Consider the following 14,351-nt stretch of genomic DNA (forward strand, 5'->3'; position numbering starts at 1 on the left):
CCCCCCCCCCCACCCCCCCCCCCCCCCACCCCCCCCCCCCCCCACCCCCCCCCCCCCCCACCCCCCCCCCCCCCCACCCCCCCCCCCCCCCACCCCCCCCCCCCCCCACCCCCCCCCCCCCCCACCCCCCCCCCCCCCCACCCCCCCCCCCCCCCACCCCCCCCCCCCCCCACCCCCCCCCCCCCCCACCCCCCCCCCCCCCCACCCCCCCCCCCCCCCACCCCCCCCCCCCCCCACCCCCCCCCCCCCCCACCCCCCCCCCCCCCCACCCCCCCCCCCCCCCACCCCCCCCCCCCCCCACCCCCCCCCCCCCCCACCCCCCCCCCCCCCCACCCCCCCCCCCCCCCACCCCCCCCCCCCCCCACCCCCCCCCCCCCCCACCCCCCCCCCCCCCCACCCCCCCCCCCCCCCACCCCCCCCCCCCCCCACCCCCCCCCCCCCCCACCCCCCCCCCCCCCCACCCCCCCCCCCCCCCACCCCCCCCCCCCCCCACCCCCCCCCCCCCCCACCCCCCCCCCCCCCCACCCCCCCCCCCCCCCACCCCCCCCCCCCCCCACCCCCCCCCCCCCCCACCCCCCCCCCCCCCCACCCCCCCCCCCCCCCACCCCCCCCCCCCCCCACCCCCCCCCCCCCCCACCCCCCCCCCCCCCCACCCCCCCCCCCCCCCACCCCCCCCCCCCCCCACCCCCCCCCCCCCCCACCCCCCCCCCCCCCCACCCCCCCCCCCCCCCACCCCCCCCCCCCCCCACCCCCCCCCCCCCCCACCCCCCCCCCCCCCCACCCCCCCCCCCCCCCACCCCCCCCCCCCCCCACCCCCCCCCCCCCCCACCCCCCCCCCCCCCCACCCCCCCCCCCCCCCACCCCCCCCCCCCCCCACCCCCCCCCCCCCCCACCCCCCCCCCCCCCCACCCCCCCCCCCCCCCACCCCCCCCCCCCCCCACCCCCCCCCCCCCCCACCCCCCCCCCCCCCCACCCCCCCCCCCCCCCACCCCCCCCCCCCCCCACCCCCCCCCCCCCCCACCCCCCCCCCCCCCCACCCCCCCCCCCCCCCACCCCCCCCCCCCCCCACCCCCCCCCCCCCCCACCCCCCCCCCCCCCCACCCCCCCCCCCCCCCACCCCCCCCCCCCCCCACCCCCCCCCCCCCCCACCCCCCCCCCCCCCCACCCCCCCCCCCCCCCACCCCCCCCCCCCCCCACCCCCCCCCCCCCCCACCCCCCCCCCCCCCCACCCCCCCCCCCCCCCACCCCCCCCCCCCCCCACCCCCCCCCCCCCCCACCCCCCCCCCCCCCCACCCCCCCCCCCCCCCACCCCCCCCCCCCCCCACCCCCCCCCCCCCCCACCCCCCCCCCCCCCCACCCCCCCCCCCCCCCACCCCCCCCCCCCCCCACCCCCCCCCCCCCCCACCCCCCCCCCCCCCCACCCCCCCCCCCCCCCACCCCCCCCCCCCCCCACCCCCCCCCCCCCCCACCCCCCCCCCCCCCCACCCCCCCCCCCCCCCACCCCCCCCCCCCCCCACCCCCCCCCCCCCCCACCCCCCCCCCCCCCCACCCCCCCCCCCCCCCACCCCCCCCCCCCCCCACCCCCCCCCCCCCCCACCCCCCCCCCCCCCCACCCCCCCCCCCCCCCACCCCCCCCCCCCCCCACCCCCCCCCCCCCCCACCCCCCCCCCCCCCCACCCCCCCCCCCCCCCACCCCCCCCCCCCCCCACCCCCCCCCCCCCCCACCCCCCCCCCCCCCCACCCCCCCCCCCCCCCACCCCACCCCCCCCACACCCCCCCCCCCCCCCCCCCTCAGCCCCCCCCCACCACCCCCCACCCCCCCCCCCCCCACCCCACCCCCCCCCCACCCCTCCCCCCCCCCACCCCACCCCCCCCCACCCCCCCCCCCCCCCACCCCCCCCCCCCCCCACCCCCCCCCCCCACCACCCCCCCCCCCCCCCCACCCCCCACTCCCCCCCTCCCCCCCCCCCTCCTACCCCCGCCCTCCCCCCCCCACCCCCCTCCTTCTCCAGCCCCCCCCCCCCCCCCCACCCCACTCCCCACCCCACCCCCCCCCCCCAAAAATGGAGCCTGGTGCAAAATCTGAGTTTTGCGCCCCCCCCCCCCCCCCCCCCCCCCCCCCCCCCCCCCCCCCCCCCCCCCCCCCCCCCCCCCCCCCCCCCCCCCCCCCCCCCCCCCCCCCCCCCCCCCCCCCCCCCCCCCCCCCCCCCCCCCCCCCCCCCTTTTTTTTTTTGTTTTTTTTTTTCAATTAATTTTTTTTTATTTTGTTTCCAGTTATGTTTTACATATATTTACAATTCATTATACATAAAATAACATTATTACTTTAGTTTCATATAACGTTATTATTATCATACTTAAATCTCTCAAACCTATTATAGAGGTTTAAGAGTCCAACCTATCTGTAACAAATTCATAACTGTAGATCTTTAACTGATTATTATAGTATAGAGTTTAGAGAGGAAAGGATATAAAGGAAAGAAAGAAACAGAAGAAGGAGAAGGAGAAAGGAAAAGGGAGAGAAGAGTAGAGAAAAAAGGAGAAGAGAGTGAGAGAAAGAGAGAAAGGAATAGGTGAGTTAAGATCAGATCGTAGGACTTCCACTTGGTCATTATTTCACATTTTTCTATTTCTTTTTTTTCTTGAATTTTAAATTCGATTTTCAACTTTCTCTTATTTCTTATTTGTTAAATTCCTTATATTATTATGTCATAATTATTAACACTGCAAATATATCAATATATTCTTATATTCTTCTTTCAATTGCAAGAATGTTATTAAAGGTTTCCATATGTCCAAAAAGTTCTCTGTTGTCTTATTTTTTAAGATATTCGATAGTTTGTCGTATGCTGCATATTCTGCAAGTTGTAATAACCAGTCCTCTATAGTGGGAGTTGAAGGTTTCTTCCTTTAGTTTTTTCAAGCATATTGAATTCATAGCCGCTTCACTAACATATACAATAATAGTATTTCCAGATTTTTTTTCCTAGATTAATTTCAAAACATATTCCAATAGAAACATCTCTGGCGCATATACAAAAAAATTCTATTCTCCATAATGTCTGTCTTTTAATCATCTTATATATATGTCCACCCAATAGTTCTGAGAGATTTCGCATTCCCACCAGAGGTGTATAAAGGTCCCTTTTTGATTCTGGCATTTCCAGCATTTGTCGGAGCAGTTTTTATAAATTTTAGCTAATTTGCTGGGGTACAGATACCACCTGTGAAACATCTTATGGTAGTTTTCCTGTAAGTTAACTGCCTTTGTGAATTTTATTCTCTTGACCCATGTTTTCTCCCAAGTTTCCAAATTTATTTCTTTTTTTAAATCACATGCCCATTTTATCATACAGTGTTTTACTTGTTCATCAATTAATTCAATTTGAAGTGTATGTTTGTATAGTTTTTTGATTACCCCCTTCTGAGATTCTTTCATAATTTTTTCTAGTATTGATTGGTTTAATTCAAATCCTTTGTTTCTATCTAGTTTGAATTTCTCCTTCAATTGTAAAAATTGAAACCATTGACATTCTTGGCCATCTATTTTAATTTCTTGTCTTTCTTTTAACATAAATTCCCCACTTCTCGCTTTTATTAAATCTTTATATCTCACAATATTATGTTGTTTTTCCATTCTCATTTTAGTAGCTTCAAGTGGTGCTATCCAACCCGGGGTTGCCTTAATATTTTTTCTCTTATATTCTTCCCAAATCTTAAATATAGATTTTCTTATTTGGTGTTCCATGAATATTTTGTACTCTTTCCCTTGTGCGTACCAAATGTAGAAGTGCCACCCAAAAAATAAATCAATTCCTTCTAAATTAAGTAATTCTTCGTCTTCTAACAACATCCAATCTCTAAACCATAATAACCCTGCTGCTTTATAATACAATTCTAAATTGGGTAAACCTAGTCCTCCTCTTTTAACGTCATCGCTCATTACTTTATAACTAATCCTGGATCTTCCTTTTCCCCAAATAAATTTGTTTAGATCTTTTTTACATTCTTTGAAAAATTTTTGGTGTATTTCAATTGGTAATGTTTGAAACAGAAAATTCATTTTTGCCAAGATGACCATTTTTATTAATGCTATTTTCCCCAATAGTGATAGATTTAATTTAGACCATTTTTCCATCTTCTCTTTTATTTTTTTCCATTCTGGTTTATAATTGTTTTCAAATAGTAAGATATTATATTTTGTCAAATTAATCCCTAAGTATTTTATTTTATTTACTATTGTGTAATTTAATTCATCTTTTATTTTTTTAACTTTTTCCTGGCTTGTATTAAAGACCATCATTTTTGTTTTGGTTTTGTTTACTATCAAACCTGTTCTGTCGCTAAATTGTGTTATTTGTATTTTCAGTTCTTCTATTGTTTTTTTGGTGGGGTTTAAAAATAAAATTAGGTCGTCTGCAAACGCTCTACATTTGTACTCGAATTTTTTTTCTTTTATTCCTTCGATTTTCTTGTTTTCTTTTAGGTTTAACAGGAAGGGTTCTAAAGACAAAATAAATAATAATGGTGAGAGGGGGCATCCCTGTCTAGTCCCTTTTTGAATTTCAAAGGATTTAGATATTTCCCCGTTTATCTTTATTCTAGCTCTTTGTTTTTGATAAATTGCGTTAATCCAATTCTGGAATTTTTCTCCGCTATTGATTTCTGTTAACGTTTTTTTCATATAAGTTTCCCAATCTGAGGTTATTGTCAAAGAAAGCTCTTTCTCAAGCATCTATAGGAAGTTACTCAACAAAGCTTGTTGATTAATTCTTTTATGTAACAGTTCAATCATATCTATGGTCGTTCTGATATTATTTCTTAATTGTCTGTTCGGTAAGAATCCATTTTGTTCTTTACTAATTATTTTATTTAATATTATTTTGAATCTTTCCGCCAGAATATTTGCGAAGATCTTGTAATCGCAATTAAGCAGTGAGATAGGCCGATAATTCTTAACATTAGTAAGATCATATCCTTCTTTAGGTATCACTGTTATATTTGCCTCCTGCCACGATTCTGGGACCTTTTTTGAATTATTTATTTCATTTATAGTTATTAATAAGTTCGGGGCTATTTGTTCAGTTAGGGTTTTGTATAATTCATTTGTTAGTCCGTCTGGACCTGGAGATTTAGCAAATTTTGATTTTTTTATACTTTTTTGAATTTCTTCGATCGTAATCTCTTGATTTAAAAATTCTCGCTGTTCCTCATGTAATCTTGGTAACTGATCATTGTAATCTAATTGTATTATTTTTTCTTCTTTTTGTGTGTATAAATTTTCGTAATATTTTGTAAATTGAAGAATTATATCCTTCTGATCAGTAAATTGTTTTCCTTCATTTTTTATTAAATTAATTTTTTTATTTTGAATTTGGTGTCTAATCTTCCAGGCCATCCATTTGCTGCATTTATTGGCTTGTTCAAAATTATTTAATTTAGAGATTTTTAGTTTCTGTTCCATATCTGCTGTGTATATCATTGTTAATTGATTATTTAGTCTATTTGATTCTTTTATCAGTATCCTATCAGTAGGTGTTTGTAGTAATTGTTTTTCATTTTCCGAGATTTTTTCTCTTATTTCTTTTTCTAATTTATTTTTATTTTTCCTCCACATATTGTTTTCCTTAATTAGTATACCTCTTATAAAGGCTTTGTATGTGTCCCAAACAATATTTGGGTTAACTTCCGAAGAGTTATTTATTTCAAAAAATTCTTTTGTTTCTTTTTTTATTCTTTTTACTATCTCTTCTTTTTTTAATAAATAGTTGTTCATTTTCCATATTCTTTGTTTATATAACATTTTCAGTGTCCAGATTAAGGGTTTGTGGTCAGAAAATATCTTTGCTTCAATATTAATATTCTTTGTCTTTAGACATAAATCGTTTGTTGACCAGATCATGTCTATTCTAGAGAATGAGTTGTATTTTTTTGCATGGAATGTGTATTCTCTACTGTTTCCGTTCATCAATCTCCATGTATCCTTCAGTTCCAAAAATTCTACCAAGGTAAAGAAGGATTTGGGGAGCTTACCACCTCTCAGTGTTTTCCCTTTTGGTATTTGTTTATCTAGTACCGTCGAGACTACTCCGTTTAGGTCTCCCATCAAACATATACTATTATAATTAACTCCCTTAAGTTTTTCTAGGAGTTGTCTATAAAAATTTCCTTTGTTCTCATTAGGACCGTATACTCCTATTACTAATATTTTTTCCCCTTCCCAAATTATTTCTAAACCTAAAAACCTCCCCTCCTCATCTTGAAACAGTAGTTTTGGTTGCAATTTTTCCTTAACATAAAATACAATCCCTCTTTTTTTCTTTCTTTTCATTGCTGAGACAAAACAAATTCCTAATTTCTTATTTTGAATTAATTCTATATCTTCTTTTCTGATATGCGTTTCCTGCATACATATTAAATCAAAGTTATTCTTTTTTAAATAATGAAAAGTCTTCCTTCTTTTTTCTGGTGAATTTAAACCATTAATATTCCAGGATATAAATTTAGAGTTCATGGTGTATATATATATTTTTTAACTGTCTCAATAAATAAATAAATAAATAAATAAGTTATTATACACTTACTGAATGCTATTAACACTTATTCAGTTCGAAATCTTTCTTAATTTTTTCAAAGAATATTTGTGCTTGCGGCATTGATTGTAGTCTCGTTGGTTTCCCTTTGTATTTTAGTTTTAGTCCTTCTACTTCTTCCCATCTAAATGAGATATTTTTTTCTCGTAGGAAGTTTGTCAGAAAATTATAATTTTTCCTTCTATTCAGGATCCAAATTGGTACCTCCTTCAATATTATAATGTCCTTAAGGTCTATTTTCATCTTCTGTTTTGAGTTCTTTTTTAATATTTCGTCTCTTGTTTGTAATCTGGAAAAGAAAATTAGTACGTCTCTACTCCTTCTAAATTCCTCGTTTCCTCTTGTGTTTATCCGTATAATTCTGTCTATGTCGTCTTCTATAATATCTTCTTCTATCTCCAGAAATTTTGCAATATGAGTGATCATTTTCTTTCCAATATCTTCTTCTTTTTCTTCTGGTACTCCTTTAAATCTTAGGATGTTTCTTTTTTGACGCAGTTCTAAAAGAGCGCATTGTTTGGCCAATCTCTCCGTTTCTTCTTCAAGTAAATTGATTTTCCCTTCCCATTTTCCGTTTAATACCTCTTGTTGGTCAATTTTTTTCTCTAGTGTCTCTACTTTTGTCTCTAATAACTTTAGCTGTGATAGGTCTTTTTTCACTGAGCCCAGATCTTCTTCTATATTTTGTAGTTTTGTCTCAAACTTTTGGTCAAGGTTTTTTATTTTGTTATCTAGCCCATCAAGTTTGGTAGCTGTTTCCTTCTTCATTTCTGCCATCATTTCTAGTAACTGATCCATTTTATGTTCCATCTCTGGTTTATCTATTTTATCTGGGATACTGTTCTTTCTTGTATTAGCTTTGGACATTTTTAATTATTTCTTTTTTCTTTCCAGTCTCTTTCACTATACGTTAATTGATTTTCCTGTTGTTTGTCAGTACCACTGTCAGACCTTCGATCTATCTTCTCTGTTCTCTGTTCTCCGTCACCTCTGCCCTTTATTTCCACTCTCTGTTGTGTTTATTCTCCTGATGTTATTTGTTTCCTCTTCTTCTCTCACACTCTCTCGTCTCTCCCGTCACTCTCCCGTCACTCCCTCCTCCTTCAGTCACTATTGTATATCACTTTTCTTATCTAGATTCTGTATGTCGTTATTCTTGTCAAATAAGCTTGTGCGCATGCGTCAATCCGCTCTTGTATCTATATTAGCGTCTTCTCTACTCGCGTTGTTCGCGCATGCGCAGTTGCGTATTTCCGCAGTTTTTCGTTTGTCTTGCCGTACCGGCTCGGATCAGCATTACGCGGTACCCAGCTCAAATGGTCCCGCTCTGCCAGTTCTTTCCGATCCTTGTCTGGTGTCTACGGCCAGGTAAATCACTCTTCTCTCCTTCAATCCCCTCTAATTAGCACTATTCTTACTTTAACTATCGCGCATGCGCGCCATTTCTCCTTTAAGTCCCTTGTTTACTTATCAGTGCCGGAGCCTCTCCTTGTTCGCGCATGCGCAATTACGTAAATTTACTCACTTACGTTCGTCTCACTGCGCCTGCTCGTTTTATCTTTTACGAGGCACCCGGCTCTCGAGTAAGTCTTTTAATTATCCGTAAATAATATGCTCGCGTCGTCTTATTCCTCCTATCTTTCTCTCTCTGCCCACTTCGTTCTACTTTTCAAGAATTTGTACAGCTAGTTTTGCCAAGTTCCTGATGTTTTGGAGTATTGCAGAGCTCTGGGATTATGCTTCACCGCTACGTGGCTGTCGTCTCTTTACCTGGGAAGCGCAGGTTCCTCCCGCTGTGGGCTCTCGGCGGGTGCCTTCTTCCCTTCCCAGTGGACGATAGTGAAGAGGTTGCCCTCCTCTGTGGTCCTCCTTCTCTCCAGGAGGAATACCCTTCCTCAAACTCCGATATTTGGGGGGTTTGAGAGCTGGTATATTTGCTTTCCACGCTAGCTAGCGGCAGCCTCCGGACAGCCCGGCCTCTCCCGTCCCGCTCGCAACCGGAAGTCCGCATGCCTGCCTGTTGCGCCGAGAGTTGAGGGCTGCAAGTTGGAGAGTGGGGTGGTGGTTACAGCACACATAGGGTTGCCAGCCTCCAGGTGGAGCCTGGAGATCTTCCAGAATCAAAACGTCTCTCCAGATCACGCAGGACTGTTCCCGTGGGAAAAATGGCGGCTTCAGAGAGATGGGCTCTATGACGTTGTACCCTGCTGAGTTCCCTCCTTTCCCCAAAATCTGTCCTTCCCAGACATCATCACCCCCCCACCTCAAAAATCTCCAGGAATTTCCTAACCTGGAGTTGGCAACTCTATGTACACATGTAGAAGTGGGTGGGGCAAGCCGTTTCAAGTTCTAGAGGGGGAAATCCACTTTTTTCACTGCTCTGCAAAAGGGCATTGGTAATTGACTGATTAGAGTGATCGTCGAGTAAATTTGCTCTGCTGTTGGTAATGTCCACTGTCTTACCATAGTTCGTGGTTTTCTTGTACAATGTTCAGATCCTACTGTCCCGTAATAATATGTGGCTCTGTTACTTCCATCACTGGGAACTGCTAGAACCAGTCTTGTTCCGGACAGCAATGCCAAAGTAATATTTCATTGATTCAAACAGGAAGTCCATTCTAATTCCACACTGGTTTCATTTAATTCACTGAAATCATTGGCACGGAGAGAAACACGTCTTATGCCAGTCACAGATGCAGGCAAAACGTTAGAAGCTAAAACTACCAGACCCCGGCCACAATCTGGAAAACCCACAGCAGCCGTGGCAAAAACATTTGGACTTGGACAAACCTAATGTAAACGCTAGTAAGTGTGTACATGCGGGGGGTAAAAACAATACGGAACAGCGTGGAGGAAATGTTTTATGTCCCACCTCAAAATGTTTTAAATGAATTGTGTGGAAAAGCCCAGTGTGTCACTGATACTCAAGTCAGATTTAAAAATACAAAGCTGTGTTATGTGGGTAGGGAGCAGAGGAAAATGTGAGCAATACTGGTCTACTAATCCATCATCACAACATCCTAGCACCGTGGTGGCAAACCTTTGGCACTCCAGATGTTATGGACTACAATTCCCAATTGGCCATGCTGGCAGGGGCTGCTGGGAATTGTAGTCCATAACATCTGGAGTGCCAAAGGTTCGCCACCACTGTCTGGCAGCATCCTAGCAAACTACTTGCTCCAGATAGAAATCTTTCCCAGCAAAGTCTAAATTTACATGGTGGTGGAAACTGCTGTCAGGTCACAGGTTGTCATGGCAACCCCGTAGGACAGTGATGGTGAACCTTTTCCAGACCGAGTGCCCAAACTGCAACCCAAAACCCACTTATTTATCGCAAAGTGCCAACCCGGCAATTTAACCTGAATACTGAGGTTTTAGTTTAGAAAAAATGGTTGGCTCCAAGGCGTGCGTTACTCGGGAGTAAGCTTGGTGGTAGAAGGTGGCTTTGCTTTGAAGCAACCATGCAACTCTTCGAACGGGTGAATCACGACCCTAGGAGGGTTTACTCAGAAGCAAGCCCCATTGCCAGCAACCGAGCTTACTCCCAGGCAAAGGATTGTGCTTTAGTTTTTCGCGTGAAAATCAGTGGGGTTTAACAGCGCTTAACAGGGTTACCTATACTGCTTCCCCAAAACTAGGTCTTAGGTTTAATGCTAATAATCGAGCCCAGCGGCCCAGGCCAACCTAGATGTGTGTGGGAGGGTGGGGGTGGGGGCGATTTCCCCCTGTTTGTGCGTGCCCACAGAGAGGGCTCTGAGTGCCACCTCTGGCACCCGTGCCATAGGTTCGCCATCACTGCCGTAGGATTTTCAAAGCAAGAGATGCTCAGAGGTGGTTTGCCATTGCCTGCCTCTGGGTACCAACCCTGGACTTCTTTGGAGGTCTCCCATCTAAGTACTAACCAGGGCTGACCCTGCTTAAACTTCTGAAATACAATGAGGCCCTTTACACATGGCTGGAATACAATGCCCTAGGGACAGCAAAAACACCATCCCTGGGGTACTGTTCGCACCGTCCTGGCTGCCCCGGAGCAGCGTGAAACCGCTGCTTTAAACCTTGCTCATTGAGCGAGGTTTTTGCAAAGCGGCGTCTTCCCATCGGCACGGTGCAAACCGCACCGCTGGGAAGACGCCACTTTTCCTGTTGCCTCCACTGACCTCTTCTTCCAGTGTGGCTCTGGAGGGCTGCCGAGACCCACCCATACTGCCCTCCGTCCTCTGGAGGTCAGAGAGCAGCGTGGGCGGGTCCCTGCAGCCCTCCAGAGTGATGCTGGAAGAAGAGGTCAGTGGAGGGGGCCGAACGAGAGGTGGCTCCATGCGGAGCAGCCTCTCCAGCTGGGGGGAAAGTCAGGGCCGCTCGCACGATAGCATGCGAACAGTCCCCGAGCCTCCACCGGCACAATTCATGTCGGTGGAGCTGCGTTTCCACGTGTGTGCGGAAACAGCCTTTGATTGGGCTAGCCTGGACCATCCAGATACCACCTTCAAATTCAAGTGGCTTTAAGTAGCTACTGCATTGAAGTCCACCAAGCAGGATGTATTGTCTGCCCTCCAGTTTCACTTGAAAAGAGGACTGTTGTTGATCATTCAAGGGCATTACGTTAGCAGTATTATTAATTCCCCCTCCCAAAAGCTACTTTTGAACATAGTTCTGAAACTATTTAATTCCTTTACAGCCAGAGTCCCCATCAAGGTGTCCATGTGCACCCACCAAAGTGTTCTTACAAAGCGGGCGGGGCCAAGTTAGGTACTTGCCAGCAGGACTTCTGATTGGCCACTGGAGATTGGATTGTCTCGGCAGATTAAACTAATGTTATTTCAGAGGTGCCTGCCACCACGGTGTTGATCTTACTCTCCCTTCTTTTCCCTGTAGTTAGTCTTCCTCTCTGGGTGTGGCTCCACCTCCTGCAGCACCCCTTTTATGGTTGGCTCCACCTCCCACAGCAGGCATTTTGTAGTTGTGCCCGCCGTCTTGTGTGAGCAATCAAAAAGCGCCTGTGGGCTCAAAAAGGTTAGGGGACCCCCGTTTTACAGGTGTAATGCTTTAAAAATAGCTGAGCATTCAGGAGTGAATGAACATTGTACAAAACCCAGCTTGGGGAAGACTTCGGGACATTACTCAGACAAGAGGAAGGGAAAAAAAGGGGAGACTTAAAAGCCAGCTAGAAACACTGTGATTTCTAGACATTTTTCCCACGGCGTATACTAGCTACATGGCATACCCTCCAACCCCACCTGTTCTACCAGTGCAGTACTGGTCGTTCTGGACTGGTACTGGGTACATTCATCAATGTACTGCTTCCTGTGTCCCTCCCATCCAATCCTTCTGGTCAACCCTGTAGCAGTCCCTCTTCCTCCATCCCCACTTCCTGCTAGAACTACTCCTTTTCCTTCCTGGCCCCAGCTACCGCAAGGCCTTGTGGGGGGGCTCAGGCTCCCTGAGTACCCCCCCCCGCCTTGCGCTATCTGAAAAACGTCCCCCATTGTCCTTGGAGGGTATGGCATGGATGGAGCGTCAAGAGCCAGTCCTGGTGACGTGCTGTGTTTGTATTACAGGTGATGGGAGTGGTGGGACCTTCCAGTGTGGCCGATGGATTACCCCTTCTTCATCTCAGCCCTTATCTCTCGCCACCTCTGCCCTTCAGCACAGCTGTTGTCCGGCTTGTAGCATTGCAGATTCAGGTGTGACTGCCCTGCCTGCTCGACAGGCTAAACTTCCCATGTGTGGAGACACTGGCTGATCGGTGTTCTCTTTGGTTTTCTGCGAAAGCTGGGCAAAAACTGTGAAACAAACTATAAACGTCCCCACGCATAAGTTAAAAGTCCGGAACAGTTGCAACCAACGATAGTCCCGATCCTCGGTGGGTGTCCGTTTTGAATGGTCCCCCCGAAATTGCAGTGGGACGATGCTGGGTTTACCCTACCGAAGAGCTGACACACTAGAAATTAGGGGTCTTCAAACTATGGCCCTCCAGATGTTCATAGACTACAATTCCCATGAGCCCTACCACTTGGCCATGCTGGCAGGGACTGATGGGAATTGTAGTCCATGAACATCTGGAGGGCCATAGTTGGAAGACCCCTGCACTAGATCATTCTTTCTGAAAAGCTTACGAGAACAATCCTGAGAAAGTCTACTGAGAAGTAAGTCCCATTATGTTCAGTGGAGCTTACTCTCAGGAAAGTTTTCTTGGGATTGCAGTCTTAAGAGCTATAGACTGGTTTAGAATATGAGGATTGTGGAGAGACCCCAGGATATTTGTGGATTGCACAAACAAGTCTTAGAGCTTCGCAGAACTCATCCTATGTGAAGTGCCCGGATAGTGTTTGCATTAATGGTCAACGTTCTTTCTATCAACCAAAGGATCAATTATTTTTCCCTTTTGTCGGAAGTTCAAGTGTAGTCCCTAACCTTGCAGACAAACCGCCAACAGTTTGACAAGAGACGGCTTCCTCAATTTTGTATCTTGCGATTTCCAGAAGTTGGCAGAAGGATCCACATTTTAAAAATGAGCAAGCTAACTCGTACTTCTGGTGTAAGTCATTATATAACGGTTTCCAATCAATTTTTGGTGCTGCACTTCCTCTGGACACAGCATTGGTGTCAAGTGAACCAGGTAACTGAGTGGAGAGATCACATGAACTGTAAATGCACACCTGTGTTGGTTTCTGTACTGGTTATGAAATAGCATCTTTTATGATCCTGAATGATGAAAAGACAGTACTAGGGAGAATTCATGTATTCCATTGCTGCTACTTTAAAATATACCAGATGTGTAACTTCGGACTTTGGTGCATTCTGTATGTCTTGCACTTTGAAAGTATTAGATTTTAGAGCCCCTGCAAAGCACTCGAGAAATGTCCTTTTTTCCCAAATTTGGTACTCATATTTACATTAAGATCTTGTGCTTATGAACAAAGAGCCTATAGATTCTAGAATGATGCCAAACTTCTCCAGTCTGACAGACAAGTGAAAGCTATGTTAGATGAAATAGACCAGGACTTTCCAAAGCAGTCTGAGGGGTTACGGGGGAGGATAGAAAGAACCAACATCATATATTTGGAGGAGAGAAAAAAGGCAGGTGTCCCAGTTAAACAAACTCACCAGAATCTACCACCGAGGGATGCAGACAGTTCATAAGCACAAAAGTCACCTTTTCTTGCACTGGTTTTTCTTCCAGATCCCTTATTGTAGATTTTGATCTTGCTTACATTGGAATGCATAGGATCGATGCATTCAGGATCACATGAGATGTAAACGAGATTAAAAATCTTGGCCTTTGGGCCTCTTGATATGCTGATAGTAGACTTTGGCTTTGCATAGGATATCCAGCTTGATGCTCATAGGTTTAATAAAGAGATGGTCTTATAAGGAGCCTGTGGATCCCTTTTCCTTTACAGTCACCCTCCCCCTCCCCCCCCAATGCATAATCTTCCTGTAAAATGATGTAATTCTTTCTTATTATCACCGCACAGGCTTTGAAAGAAGATTTCCCCTTAAGCCACGTGATCTCCCCATTCACCAATCAGGAAAGAAGGGAAGGAATGCTTTTAAACCTACTGATTCCATTTGTGCTCACAGTAGGATCTGGAAGCAAAGGTCTGATCAATTTGAATAAAAGATTCCTCTGTTTGTCCCCCTCCCTCCCCTCTGCAACAGCAAATGTTTGTGCTCCTGTCGCCTGTGTGTTTTTCTTTCCATGGACCTTCTTTTCTTGGTGTGATGTCTATTGGGCTTGTTGGGGACAATTCCCAAGGG

The 14,351-nt window shown here is 48.0% G+C and overlaps 1 protein-coding gene across 1 annotated transcript in view; it reads left to right on the forward strand.

Annotated features, from left to right (window-relative positions):
- The first annotated feature begins 8,092 nt into the window (after nt 1-8,092).
- Nucleotides 8,093-14,351, forward strand: part of LOC125427387 (protein unc-80 homolog) — a 40,038-nt gene continuing 33,779 nt past the window's right edge. The window contains 3 exon segments of the mRNA XM_048486734.1: nt 8,093-8,176; nt 12,149-12,274; nt 14,069-14,192. Coding sequence (XP_048342691.1) covers nt 8,093-8,176; nt 12,149-12,274; nt 14,069-14,192 — 334 coding nt within the window.

This window comes from Sphaerodactylus townsendi, linkage group LG02, assembly GCF_021028975.2.
Source record: "Sphaerodactylus townsendi isolate TG3544 linkage group LG02, MPM_Stown_v2.3, whole genome shotgun sequence".
Lineage (NCBI taxonomy): Eukaryota > Metazoa > Chordata > Lepidosauria > Squamata > Sphaerodactylidae > Sphaerodactylus > Sphaerodactylus townsendi.